General features: G+C 40.3%; 2 protein-coding genes across 11 annotated transcripts in view; one reads left to right on the plus strand and one right to left on the minus strand.

Moving 5' to 3' along the window:
- Positions 1–936, plus strand: part of CARS2 (cysteinyl-tRNA synthetase 2, mitochondrial) — a 43,133-nt gene extending 42,197 nt beyond the window's left edge. For all 8 annotated transcript variants that reach the window (XR_014956381.1, XM_085583828.1, XM_085583811.1 and 5 more), the window contains one exon: positions 778–936. Coding sequence is in view for 7 of the 8 variants with exons in the window: in XM_085583828.1 (XP_085439954.1) it covers positions 778–852 (75 nt within the window). In the remaining variant the exon portion in view is untranslated. The remainder of the gene's footprint in view (positions 1–777) is intronic.
- Positions 937–1,929: 993 nt separating this feature from the next.
- Positions 1,930–14,848, minus strand: part of NAXD (NAD(P)HX dehydratase) — a 51,225-nt gene continuing 38,306 nt past the window's right edge. For 2 of the 3 annotated variants that reach the window (XM_021545608.3, XM_077781579.2), the window contains 2 exons: positions 6,504–6,624; positions 1,930–4,153 (listed from right to left, as the gene is read on the minus strand). In XM_021545608.3, the coding sequence (XP_021401283.1) occupies positions 4,003–4,153; positions 6,504–6,624 (272 nt within the window). In that variant the 3' untranslated portion in view covers positions 1,930–4,002. Of the gene's footprint in view, positions 4,154–6,503; positions 6,625–12,030; positions 12,151–14,848 lie in introns of those variants that run through there. The other variant, XR_014956362.1, reaches the window with a different exon arrangement.

Consider the following 14,848-nt stretch of genomic DNA (forward strand, 5'->3'; position numbering starts at 1 on the left):
TTCTAGCTTGTGATTTCCCTACTCTGGTTTCTTCTGTCAGGTTGCTCATTGCAAAAGATGTTGGCTGAAGTTTACATATCTTGTAACAGACTGATGAAAAAATATCCATGTGTATTTTCTTGTCATTGTGGCATACTTGGAAGCTATGCTTCCAAGTGAGATGTAGTAATTGGTTATTTAGGCATCAAAAAATTTTCATGTAAAAAAGATTCAACAATTCCAGCTGCTCTTATGAGTCAGTGCTCATGGAACTTTGTCGTGTGTCAATGTTTAGATTTACTTTTATTTTCAACCATTGCAATCAAACAGCTGGTTCTAAATAGAATGTTCAGTTTAGCTGTAATATTGCCTTTCAAAAATATGACAGTATCACGTTACAGATACTAAAATCAACAGGCTTCTGTCCTGAGTTCAGATCAAACATGTTCAGCAGTATATTTATATGTATTGAGATTTTTTTCAGGAACATGAGCCATTGAGACTTGAAAATACAATTGCATGAGTTGAGTGAAGCTACTCATGTGAGAGGCTGCACCCCCCTGCAGCATTCCATACTGAAGAGGTGACATTTCTACTCTCTATTTCTTCCCTCTGAGCTAGGAAAAAATGTCTAGTTTTGTTTTACAACTCTAAGCATTATTACTAGGAGTGGCATTCCTGTGAGATTTTATTGCTACTTCTTTTGCTCAATTGGATGAATAGCTTTGCTGAGTGAATCTTGGTTAAAAAACCTGTGATCCAGTTAGGCAGGACTGACCTGCTTACTTTCTCTCACAGGACAGAGCTGCTGTTTCAACCTGGGAAATTGTGGAAGGAGGGCAAACAGAGAAGCAGACTGAGAAAAAAATCTGATCCTTCATCCTTGGACTTGTTTTTTATTTCAGCTACTTCAGTTGTAAATACTAATTCTTTCAAAATAAAATCTGTTGAACAGAATGTCTAAAAATGATAGCATGTAATTTGAGCAAAACTGTTGGCACTAGTACTTGGTAAATAAATACAGGCCTTGCAGCACAGGTGGTGGAAACATCCCGAATTCAAGGCAGCAGAGGAGCAGCTGCACTGATTTAACACCATGAGGCATCGGTCTGTTCTACTGCAGGGACTGCCCCAGCCCAAAAGCTCTGTCATCTGCCTTACCCCGTGTTGCTGACCTGACACAGAGTTTAAACATAGTGAAGGCAGAGGCAAGAACTTAGGCCTCTGTTTAAGGTGAAAACAGTTTTGTCTGTTGGGCTGACAATTCTGTTCCTCTCAGACATAGGAATGGGGGATACTTTTAACCTTGAAGTATTTCCTTATTGCAGTGCTGCTGCTTTGATCCTGTGAAACCTTTAATGTAATATGATGGTATCCAGTTACCTTAAGGCTTGTTTTCTTTTGTTTGCTTTTGCACAGAATACAAGGAGATTTCTCTAGCACTGGAAGTGTAGCATGATCAGGATCTCTCCAGAATTGGGAAGATAAAATTAGGAGGTATATATATAAAATATGTTTAGCTTTAACCTGTTTGGTTACTTTTTTGCTGGCCATGGCTGCTATGGCTGTGGGCAGAGCCTCTCTTACACCTGAGGTGACCTGTGTTCTAGCACCTGTGTTGATACAGGTACTTGCCTGGTACCTGCACTTCCTTTAAATCAATTTAGAAAAAACTTAAGGACCAAGAACAAGGGTTCATCTACAAGGCATTTGTGTTTTCTTTTATACTGTTGAGAACAAAATGTTTAGCTCTTTTTCTGCTCCCTTTCTCCATTACCTATACTTCCAGAGAAGAGCAGGGTGTCTCTTCATTCAGCACTGGGGCACAGGTGCTCATTTGACACAGCTGGTATTGTACATTTACTCGTGGCAGTGTTGTTCTAGCAAAACAGAGTGAATGGTGAGCAGCAGCTCAGCTGCTGTGTGAAATGGGATCAGCACACACCAAAGTCCAGTTATTTTGCTATTACTTTTATTTCCTACCAAAAGAAACTGCTACATTTCCAGAATGTTTAAAAATTGTAACAATCTGTATACATTAGTGAATAACAGTTACAACTTCTGTGTAGCTTTAAAACCAACAGGGCAAGTTGAAATCTGTACTGAGCTCTGTTAATTGATTGACTTCGCCTACACATCATTTAGATTATAATACCACTGATGTTCTAATTACAAGAAAAAAAATCACTTATTTTAAAGGCAGTAGCTGTTTTAAAATCAGTTTTAATTTTCTGATTTCATTTAAAAGTAGTTAGGTTTCTCAAATACATTTAAGGGGGGAAAATAATAGCTTACATTTCCCCAAAGATGCAGACAGTTTACAAAACTGTTTAAATTAAACAGCAAAACCTCATTTCTTAAGAGTAGTTTGTGAACCCTCATAGAGCAACACAAGCAAACACTTAAAAACCTATTTTAAAAATAGGTAACTGGTTTAAAAAGAAAAATGCATCAGGGTGAGGTAGTAGTCAGAGTGCATCCATAAATACCAACTCTAAGGGCTGAAGGGAAAGAAGAGTAGGCTTTCTGATTCCAGTGCTTTCTGCAGGTAGCTATTGGAAGGAATGAGAACAGTCTGACTGGTCTGTGAGACACCACATTCCAGCTGAGAGCACCACAGGGGTGGCTGTGCTAAGCAGGTGACATCTACTGCAGTGACCAGATGTGTTACGTGCTTGTTCTGGTGCTTCAATGAGCAGCAACACCTGGAGCTGGATTGGAGGGTCAAGGGCAGCACCCATTTAAATTTACTTTGCATGAACTTGCCTCCCCCTCCAATCAGGTTCAATCTCTACAAGCTTTGACTAAATCTCCAAAAATATAAGGAATGGTCCTGTGCAAAATCCCATGGAAATTCTGCTTTACACCTAATGCTTGCCTGCTCTGCCAGTGCACCAGATCAGTGTGGCTCTGACAGCGTCTGTCTCCCCTGCAAAGATCAAGTAAAAGCCTCTATGCTTTCTGCTCTAAAAACTGCTTTTTGCCGTACTAAGGCCTGCACCTGAAGCTCAAACACTGACGACCCTGTTTCTGTTCCCTTCACTTGCAGCACATGCTGCCTGCACTCTGCTGTGGAGGTACAGGTATGAGCCTTTTGTTCCTTCAGCTTGTATTCCTGCTGGCTCATCACTGTCCACCTGCACATCTGTGTGCTGGGCTGCTCTGAGCTCTAGCCCAGCAGGCAACTGGAGTTTTAGAAGCACTTCACTCTAACATGATCACTGAGAGCTGAACCAGTTCTGCTGGGTTTCTTGCCCTACCTAGTACATCTCCAAATGACAATTTCACAAGTTCATTGTATTGAGTCAAGACTAGAAAAAGAATCAGAAACTTGTTTCTTTTGCAGGTAATGCTAGTTATTGTTTAATGAATTTTACTGCCAAGATACCTATAGCGTATCTTTATTCTGCCAAGGGGGAACCTTTTAAATAAAAATAACAAGACATTGCAGGAAGGGATGTCTTGCCTAAATGAATGCTGCCTCTAGGACTGGGAATAGGAAAAGGCAACTAATTACATTCAAAATCTACAGCAACTCTCATGCATTCCCTTTCCAAAGAGGCTTACTTTTTGCTCCTTACTCTAATAGCATGGCAAAAAATGAAGTTCAATAGCTAATTCTAGACAGAGGGTCTAAGAATGACAAGTGATAACCTTGGTGAAATCCAAGAAATTCAGTTGAGCTGGTGGAAGAATTTTATCTAAATATCAAGTGCATTTTTTTGCTGTTCACAATTTAGTTATTGCTCAATAACTATCAAAAAGAACAGAGGAATACTTTCAGTTTAGTTTTATTATATTATAACAGATCTGCAACTACAGCTTATTTCAGCTGAAACATTTTTGTATTCCAAACTCTTAAAAAATATCTACATTAATAATATTTTTCTATTCTTAAAAATAAAAAAATCTACCTAACATACCAATGCTGCTACAGCACTTGAAAGGGTGCATTATGTAAATTCTACGGTACATGTAATTAGTCTTGCAGTCATTATTCTTTTCTTCTTTGCTGCTTTGGCTTCAGGTTTCAAAAAGTTTGTTAAAAGCTGTTCCAATTTCTGAAACCATGTCAGAGGCTGTCATTGAACGTCCGAATTTCTGAAAGGCTTGGTGGTTAGACTGTCTCGTGAGAGAGCAAGCTCCAAATGCAGCCACTAGAAATGGATTTTGACTGAAAGGAAAAAAACAAAAAACAACATTATAAAGAGAATCCGAACACTTCTGTGCAATCTGTAAGGTGCTGGACATTGTTCTCAGACTCTTGCACTGCAGAGCCTTTGTCTGAATTTTTTAAATCAAATACTTCCCTACCCATGGCATAGCATATGACTGAGTGAGAAACACCACCAGGGCCAAAGCACCCAAAAGGCTTAAAAAGTAGGGAAAGTGTTCCATGTCTAGTTTTACTGATGTGAAGCTTCATGCTTTCTTTCAGAGGAAGACAAGGTTCACCTGACAGCCTTTCAAACCCTTCTCCTCTCCATTCTCTGGGTGCTCCAGGGCCTTCCATTAGATCAGCTTAAAAGGGTACAGTGGCAAGTGAACACCACAACACAAGCGAAAGCACTGCTGTAATGCCTCCTACACACTTATGAACTGCCCAAGAGTGTGTACCCAGACCCAGATCTGCAATGCTGAACCTCCCCTAGAGAAGCCAGCACAGTCCAGAGCCATCTCTACCAGAGCATCTTTTCATAGGCTGGGCCATGGGAGTCACTTCTGCTGCCTTAAAACAAAACAACTGCAGAATACTTCAGCAGCCAGTGCTGCACTTAGGTCTGGCAGATCAAAAACTCAAAAAACTCAGCCTCAGCAGAGCACTGCTGCCTGGAACACACTGAAGACCTCCTGACTCCTCTGCCAAGTGAGAGTTTTGTGAAGGATCCCCATGTAATACACAGACAAAGCAGGACATGACTTTACAATTAGGTGTTACCTGAGCAAAATTTCCATGTAGTCATCAAGGTGCAGGAGTATTTAAGCCACCTTGAGAGTTAATCCTGCATGCCCAAATACTGCTCTGAAACAAGAGCTGTGTACAGCCTCCTGGGATCAAGGCAGCTAAAGCACTATACTCCAAGCACATCAGCATCCCCTCTACTCCAGTGAGGAACCCTACCTACTGTATCACTACTGTACCACACTACTGTACCTACAGCACCGCTGAAAGCCAGCACAATCTCAGTGTTTGAAAACCTCTCTGTGCAGACTCATTTTGAAATGCCAGAGCCAGGCACAAGCTGGAAGGGCTGGCTGGACTGCCTGCAGTGCAGTCTCCAAGAGGATGCCCTGACTCACTGAACCCAAAAGGCTCCTCCTTTCCTGCAACATATGAGGTAGGCAGGATTGGTACAGCAGGTGTCTGTGAAGGGTCACCTTAACACCACTGCAGGAGAGACAATGCATTGCTGATGCCAATTATACTTTTCCTTCATCTATAAAATAAAGGAGTTTCTGAGCAAGCTGTTTAGAAAAGCCACAGGAGCTCAAGTCAGGAGAGCCTGGAAAACACATGCTGTTTGCTAATCTCTCCAGCAATTTAATACTGCTGTGCTGTACCCCATGCCAAAATGAAGTCACTCTTTTAACGACTTAAACCAGAATTCCTCCTTTAGTGGCAGCTGCAAATTCAGATACCTCGAATGACAAAGGAAACCAAGATTGTGTATGTTAGATTTCAGAAATTTGAAGCCTGAGGCACCTTGTACAGTGCCCTTGTGGTAATACAAACACAGACTGGATAACTCCCAGGGACATCTGATACTGTGCACCTGCATAGAGCATCCGAAAGACTACAGGTCTCCACTCCTCAAGCTTCCACAGCTCCTTACTGAGAAGAGGGACTGTAACTCCCTGACTGTTTACGTTCCTTTCAATTTTATTTGAAGCTGCTGCTTTCACAGAAAGGCTCCGTGACTATCTGGAGCAGCTAGTTCAGCAGGAGCTGACGTAATTGAACTAAAAAGCCAAAAGCCATCTGTGTGGCTGCTTAACATACAACAAAAGTGGACTGCCATTTGGCCTTAAAATAACGATTCTCTTTGAAACTGTATTTTATTTGCGAGTTTCAACACACCTGCCCCACTGGATTACTTAAGCCACAATGCAGGAGGATTGACCAAAATAGAAAAAAAAAAAGGCCAAACAACATGTGTTTTGAATTACAGAGATGTTATTGCCAATGACTACCACTTATTTATCCTGTCTACTTTCTACATTGCCTACATTCAATTGTTTTGAAAACATGTACCTCATACATAGATGTCCTTATGAACTGATCCAGAGGATCTTCTGCCCCAGGCTTGGGAGATGTGAACTACTGCAGGCCTTGTCTTACTGAAATTATTATTGTTGTGTAGACTGCTCTATAACACCCTAATACTTTTTTTAAAGTACTGTACAGATACCTTCTTACCAAAACCTCCAATTTCATTTGGAAATTTATATAATAGCAGGTCTATGACACTTGCCATAGGTGAACATAGACTCACAGCAATTAAGTTAATAATTAATATTCATACCCATTAGTTTTCTCAGCTCCGGCAACAAATGCCCAGTGTGCCAAGACTCCAAGAGAACCAGAAAGGAGGTCCCCCTGTCCACCACATCTCCGGCTGCTTCCTTCGTGACTGCACACAAGTACTGTAAACAGAAAGCAAAACCAGTCATGTGCTTTTATCCCTCTGCTTACTATGACAGCACTGCAGCTGCAAGGGTTACCCTCTGCGGCACGCAGCAGCTAACAGGTGAGAGGCTTAACACAGGCAGCAGAATATGCTGAAATACCCTTAAAGAAAAAAAAGCATAACATTTTAAAAAATACTTTTCTCATTACCTTTTAGTCCTTTGCACGTAACATTGCATAATGTGCACACTTTTTCCACTTCACTCAGCCTGCACAGGTGACTTTAGTTATTCATGTGGCATCATGAGGCATCACCCTAAAGGTGATGGTGACCAGGTCCTTCCACAAAGCCATTGCACAAACATAACTCTTCGGTGTCTCTGACCTTCAGAATTTGCCAACGTAAACAAACGTGTTTGCAAAAAGCAAATGCAAAATAAAACTAGAATCTCAAATGTTCTACCATATCTATAATGAAAATATCTTATTGAAACAGCCTTTTCGTTAGGCTTCCTAAAATGTACATGCAAGAGAGATTTATTTTTTCTGCTAATTGACAGTGTCCTCACCATCCGTGTATGTTTCTGTCAGCAGTGTCACTGTGGACAGGCTGTGTCAGGCTATCAGATGTTACATTTCTATTTTAAATATACAAAGGACCTTGGTCAAACCGATCTCTTTGTGCAGCTTTAACTATGAGGAACACACAAATGGTTTCACTACATTTAACTCCTTTGTTCTCCACTCTCAGCAAGCCCAAGCAGGATGCCTGGAGGACATATAAGGTACATAAAAAGAAAACAGCATCAGTTCTGTTACTCTTCTCCAAACTCTTGTGAGTATGTACCTACCCTTAGCTTTTTTTCTTGCTTGGCTCTGAAAAAAAAACCCAGGAGAAATTAATTTTCCTCTCCTAGGGCAATGGAAGAGCTGGTGGAATCATGACTGGCCAAGTGTGAACCTTAGCATATCCAGTCAGCTACTGCAGGATTCAGGACTGCACATACAATCAGTTGTGTGCTGCTGAGCATGCCAAATATATAAGCAAAGGACAAAGCAAGACCAGGCATTGCTTGGACAACAGCTCTTACCTCAAGCCTGGGCTCGGTTTCTCCAAAGAGTATAATAAACACAGCAGCCCAGGTGTTTTAGAGGGAGTACTGCCCATATTTTTAACATTTGAAAAAATGTTTCTTTTTCAAACTAATGGAAAAAATTTGCACAGAACTGAAGGACTTGCAGATACATCTTCCTAACTCACAAGTGGTAAAAAACTACATAATACCAATAAACCCCTTCCAGTTTGTTACATGCAACAGCAAAGAACTGTACTTCACTTCCATCTCCTAGTGATCCTTCTTGCACTCACTGTGGGGCTCATGAGGCCAGGCAGTTGTGCATGTTTGCTGCCACTGAGAGGGCAAAGATTCATTAGTCACCACAAGCACAGCACACACTACTGCAGCCTTGCCAGCAGTTCATTTTCCCAATCACTCTTCTCCCCTTCCCCCTCCCCCTCTCAAATTAAGATTCAGTATGTGTTTCTCAGTGAGCAGTAGCTAATGTCAAATTTCACAAGTGTAATGCCCTTCTGAGTTAGCTATCTGAAGAAGGTATGCCCTTTTAGGTAGAGTGATTTATTCTTATTTTTATTTTAAATACAGTGCTTTGGAGAAATTACCTCTAATTCTACTACTTTGAAGATGCTATCTCACAGGATTTTCACTTTGAGGGCTTGAACTCCTGGCAGGAGGCAGGATGAAATCCTCTGTTCAAAAGCTTTGGGGCCTTCTGACTGACAGCTGAGCACAAGCCCCTGCTTATTAGCTGTATGTCACCATCTGCCACTATTCTGTAGCCCCACAACCTTCCAGTCATTTTTGAGCTGTACAGGAAAGCAAGATCTCAAACTAGGCCAATTATAATACTCTGCTAAAAAAAAAAAAAAAAGAAAAAAAGAAAAAAAAAAGTGGTCTTTTGTTTGTGGTTTTAAAAAGTAAGTCTCAAATATGTACAGACTACCTCACAGGCAGTGACAAAAGCAGACCTTTGTACTCTGCACACAGATGCTGGAAAACAAATCCTTGGAATACCTTCAAAGAAGCAGAACTAGAGGAAATTCACTTGAATGAGGAGGGAGATATAATACAATTCTTGTGCAGAGGCTCGGCTGATCAAAGAACATCTCAAAATAAAAGGATGATGAACATGATGACAGGCAATGGGAAAAGAATTTAAAAACACTTCTGAATTACAGCTATTATTAAGAGCTTTTAAAATACAAGAAGGAATCCCACAGTGGCATCAAGACAACTGTTGAATCAACATAGGATACTTTTCTCACCCTTCTCCTAGAACAGCTAAACAAAACTGCTGTCTTCACACTCCCCCACTGCATGTCTGAGCCCTGCTGTGAAGGCAGCTCCAGCAGCTCTTGTAGGACCATGGAGGTGATGTCTTTACATTGAACTGAGCAGCCACAACCAGTGGCAGTGTCACAGGACCTCAATTAGCTGGACATGGCTGAATAGCTATGATGCCAAGAAGGTGGGCAGCTCTATTCCCTGGACACATGCACAACGCTCTGTTTACGTGAGGATGAAGCTGGTTTTGATGTGCTGTTCAGTGAGGCTGTAGCATGTTCAACTAGGGAAGGGCATGTACATCAGCAAACATAGAAAATATGGTTCTTGGAAGAGTTGAGGAGTTCAAGATGACTGAAGGTGGGACAAGAAGGAAACTACAAAGACCGAAATTACCAGAGTGTGTCGATTTTGAAAAGGCAGCAGCCAGGGCCACTTAAGGTCAATTAGTTTGACACCAGTGGGAATCAAAACAATGGAGATGTTCAGTTATAATCCCACGGACAGAAACACACAATTAATGCTGGTCAAACTGGCTGTTACAGCAGGATGTCCAGTTCTGTCTTCTAAGAGGTCTGAGCAGCCAAATCTGATGTCATTATTTCTCAGGGTAATGAAACAAAGAAAACCCACCTCAGTATAAGTAGCAGACAGTTTTCTAATGAAAACTGATTTATATCAAGTAGCTCTCAGGGAAAAAAAATAGCCAACTCCCTAGCACTTATCCATGCAGCACACATACTCTATCAGAAGAAAAGGCTAGATGAAATAAAAATGTCATCACTGAAGAAATGCCTGCAAGGAGATCTGCTAGAGTCAGAACAGCCAGAGTCCTATTCAACAGTTTCAACACAGTCTCAGCAAGTAAACATCATATAAATACTGCCAGAGCTTTAGGCAGTATTTAGCAAATACAACACATCCCTCACGTATAATCACATGGATTTCTTGTGTACCTAAATCCATGGAAATAATTTGCACTGAAGTGAGTGCAACAGAAACAAAAAACTGAAGGCTGTCATACTGACAGACTATTGTAAAGTAGAAATTCAAGAGTTTTAGGCTTCAAACAATTAAAAACTCTACCCCAGACTTTCTGGCCAAGTCATTTAGTAGGTCTATATTTAATATATTTCAGGCCATAAGATACCTTAAAGAAGTGCTGAAAAGGGAGTGATGGTAAGATGCACATCAATATTTGTGAAAGCATTCAGATCATGATGTCACACCTAGCTGGTATCATTGCCAAGTTTTAAGCTGAAAGAACTCCCAGCCCAAATTTTTCAGCTGCCAAAAGCCCAAAATTACCTATTTATGAGTACTGTATGCTTAATTAAAAAAACAAAAACACAGCAGTCTGTAATGTAATTGAAAATAGCTGTCCTCTCTTTGAAGAAAAAAAGTCAGAATGCAGTAGTTTTGCTCACTTCAAGCACTACAAGTTAACTGGGAAGCACAGATTTTGATATGGCTGTATGCAAGCAGCACCATTTACAATGGCAGCTCCTAGATACATCACAGTTAGAAAACCAAATTTTTATAACTACAAAAGCTAGTGTGTATGTACTTGTCCCTGATTCACCATGTTCACCCAGTAGTGAAAAAAATAAATTAATCTCTGGGATGGTTTTTACTTTTGCATTTAGAGGACAGCATGTGAAATATGGGATAGTTTGGGTGTTCTGATGATGGTCAAGAAGGCTGAAGAGCCTACATGAAATATCACATTTAGACTGGAGATTTAAATTTAACTCCTGAATCTCAGACATCTTGAACAAATTCCTTGCACTTGTTTTCTTCTTACAGAGGAGGAGTATTACACTCACCCTAATGTGGTCAGGAATCCATGTAGGAAACATGACCATTCTAACTTCTGATCCAACTGGATCAATCAGCTAACAGCCACCCCACACAACAAACACACTCCAGTTTAATTAAAAGGCTTAAGATTTCCATTGTCTATGCAAATAATGTAGCCACCAAGGATAATTTTGCCCCACCAATGCACGATTCACACCATTAGCAGATTTTTAGTAAAATCTCTTACCAATATACATCTCTGACCTAGCATGTATTTAGACTAGTAAGAAATTTATCTTTTTCCTTTTGCAAGTTAGTTCACAAAAGCACATAGCTGGAGATCATGGATTCCCAGGAACGTGTCCCGGAGTGCATACAGACAGGGAAACCAAGTTTAATGTCTCTGGCTGGAGAAACAACTCAACTGATGTGGAAAATGTAAGTTGGCTTTTATATAAAGGGTGCTTATACTTTTTCATTCCCTAATCATACTTTTAAAACTTAGGTAAGTCCTTGAGTGTGAGATAGAGCAGTCAATTTGAGACCAAAATGACCCACATTTTCCATTCGTTTTGCTAGATAGGCAGAGGAGCCAGGGGCCAGGTGAACAGTGCCAGGGAGAAGCTGGCTGAGCTGCACGTGCCAGAGACAGCACAATGGCACCAGGGACAGGAACCATCACCTCCCCATTTTGCTCATTCTGCAGAAGCAGGACTGGAGACAAAGGTGCTGCTTCTCAGTTTTAAATCTAGGTGAGATGTGTTCTGCAGCTCTGCAGCTGTGAGTGAGCCATGCAGTGACAAGCACTGAAGCTTCCTTTCCAGCTGTGTGGGGAGATTAATGCCTGGAATTAGAAGCACTACTTGGAGACCTATGGCAAGAGTTGGCTTTTTGCCCCATAGCCAGTACTCAGGATTCTGCCTCGCAGGCTTCCTTGCTTATTTTGACCATAGGTGCAGCTGAGAAACTGGAGAGAAACCAAATTTGGCTACTGGTTCCAGGTAGAAGTAGTCCCAGGTAGTAGCAGGATGGCTCCCATAGAGCCTGCCTTTTGGAGGGGAGGAGGGTCAAACACAGAAAAACTCACAATACTGTTTAAAAACCAAAATCCAAATACTCTAATTCAAGAACTTAACCAAATTTTAAACATATTAGGAACTAGGACTGGTATAACCACACTTTATTACTGACCAGTTCTCCAAAGAATAATAAAAAGATAACCTTAGAGAGCTGTGCCATAGTGAATAAAAGCTGACTTACCTTTTACCCATAGGCTGAGTACTCATTCCTACCCTGGTCAGTGATGGCACTGATATCACCTACCAAGAGCATGGTGAAACTCATCTTTGTAGAGCAGGGAATCAACAACTGTAGACCAAGCTATAATGTGAAATTGCAAAAGGAAAGAGAAAAAGAGTATATAGAACTTAATTTAAAATCTCAGGGATTACGTTCACAGGCCAGTTGGCAGCTCCCTTTCACTACTGAAAGGGAGACAAATTTTAGAAAAACCTCCTTTATACTGGAGGGCTGCTAATGCTTTCACAGAGGCCAGTATGTGACTTTGAGGCCATAAGGAATCATCTGCAGCATTTAGTCTGATCTGTGAAAACAAACTTTAGAGGTATCCAGACACTTCCAAGTTTGCAAATCTAGCAAGGTTTCAGGTATGTGGCTGTACTAGTTAATTTGTCAAAATTTTACTTTGAATTTCTTAAACTTCAGCTTCCAATCAGAATTTATTGAGCCTCTCTGGGGTAGATTATAAAGCTTTTTACATAAAGGGTGCTTTTTATATAAAGGGTGCTTATATTCAGCAATACCTGACACCAAATCACCTGCTAACCCTTTCTGTCTTCAGGTAGCAGAAGTAAACTGTCTACTGCAGACTCATGAATAAAAGTACTGTGAAAATAACCAATACAATCACTCTAAGCTATAAAACATTCACAAACCCAGTCTTTCCTACTGCAAAATTTGCCATCTTCAAAAAGCCTTCCTTCCTCCACAATTAAGCAGAAAACACTAAAGCTACACAGTTAAGTTTGCAATTTCTCAATTTCTGGTTTTTCTGGAGAGCACTGAGACTTACTTTTCTCTTTTTTTTTTCCCCTGGAAATCTCACATACAGTATTTTCCCAAAGGAGAAAGTTTAAAAGTAATATATGCAAACTACAATGTCAGTATGCTCAACACAGGAGGTCAAGCAGGAAATGCCTAATAGGTAGGGCTTAAGCACTACAAATGGGTAATGACATGACAAATAAAAGGCAAGAGGAATACACAGATCTTTTTATAATGTTTGACTGTGCTCAGAGGACATTGGCCTGATCCAATAACCTTGGATTTCCCTGATGTATGTAGTCTTAGCTGAAAAAAAATGACATCAGATCAAAAGAAGAGACAGATGAAAAACACGAGCAAAAAAACCTGAAGAATTTGAGGTCATTGACAGGACAACATATTCCATGTTTGGCACAGAGCACACAGTAGAATCTCCTTTCTCAATGTAATTTTGCATTTGAGAAGTTTTTTAAAAAAATGACCAGCAGATCAGACCCAAAGAACATTGTTAAAAGGAAGGTGAAGTCTGTAATTTCTGCAAAATTCTCAAGAACGTTCTTCAAAGTCATGCAAACTCTAAAAACACTTCTTAGACATTATAACCTGCTTTCTTAGCTCAGCAATGCTGCCTGTAACATCTGTAATCCAACAAAGCACCAGTGACAGCACCAAGGTAAGAACAAGAAAGCAGCCTACAGCTGGACATCAATCAACTTCTATAAAACAGAACTGTTTTTATTTCAAAAACAAAAACCACTTCACTAGTAGAAGAAAATACCAGAGCACAACAGAGACAAATAACAAGATGGGGAAAAAAATAAAACCAATAAAAACCCCAAAAGCACACAAGACATACATGGACTTTTGCCACATATGAACATTCAAAATTGAACCTGGAAAGAACTTCACTTGTTTCCTGCTTTTTAATCCTGCATGACAAGAGACACTGAAGACCTGTCCTGTCTCTCCAGCAGGTGTGGGGATAGATCTATCTCAAAAGGAACAGTTATCTCAAAAGTAGCAGTTCAAAAGGAGAACAGACATATGCTAGATAATGTACTCCATCAAAGTGCTCACCCAGGCTTCCCAATGTTCATTTAAAAAGCAACAATCCTGTATAAAAAGAATATTGTTGACATAAAAGCAGAGGAAAAAGACAACTACAATGCTCTAAAGTTCTCTAGCTGGCATAAACTGGAGTCAAGACATTTTATCCTCCAGCAAAGTTCATCCACCCTTTAAGCCCAGTCTGACTGTCCACAGTTACAAATCAAGTCTGCTGTGGGTGCAAATGTGACAGCAGACTTCCCGTGGGGAAACCTGGATACCTTGTGAGGAAGGTCCTTTCCCACACAGATGTAACCACATTGCTTCCAGCTCCCACTTGTTGCACAGTCTGCCACAGTATCTGCACTAATGGGGTATGTGGAAGGTGGCTCTGCACAAACCAGTTGTCGTACTACATCTGCTTTTCTGTTATAAAAGATTTCCATGGCTCCCAGTAATGAAAAATTGACTGTATATACAAAACAGTTCTGAAGCAGCATAAACACTTATCAGAGATTAGCATTCCAAGTAATTAAAAGCAGAGCTGCTGCTTGTTATGTGTGTGAAATAAGACCATGCAGGCAAAATGTAACGAAGGCACTCATGAATTAATTTTATACTGATCACAGTACATGATCAGTATAAAAAGCATCAAACAAGCAGCTCATTTTATTAAGTATACTTTAAAGCATATTGGTAAGCTGTTGTAATGGCAATCTAGAATTAATTTTTTAATTTGTCAGGGCTGCTGTAAAGTTACATATGTACATGCTGATCTGCAAACCCATGATGGGCAGCATCAAGGAAATGAGCAGGTCATGGGCCTTAAAACATCTTCAATTCTCACACACACTGATACATCCTGAACTAACAGTTTCAATTCTATCAGTTTAACAATGACAGCTGCACTTATATAAACCATCTCAGCAAAGAAGTTTCAAACAGTTCACAAAGATTAAATAATTAA

The sequence above is a fragment of the Lonchura striata genome, chromosome 1 (assembly GCF_050655825.1).
Source record: "Lonchura striata isolate lonStrDom1 chromosome 1, ASM5065582v1, whole genome shotgun sequence".
In the NCBI taxonomy this organism is placed as follows: Eukaryota; Metazoa; Chordata; class Aves; order Passeriformes; family Estrildidae; genus Lonchura; species Lonchura striata.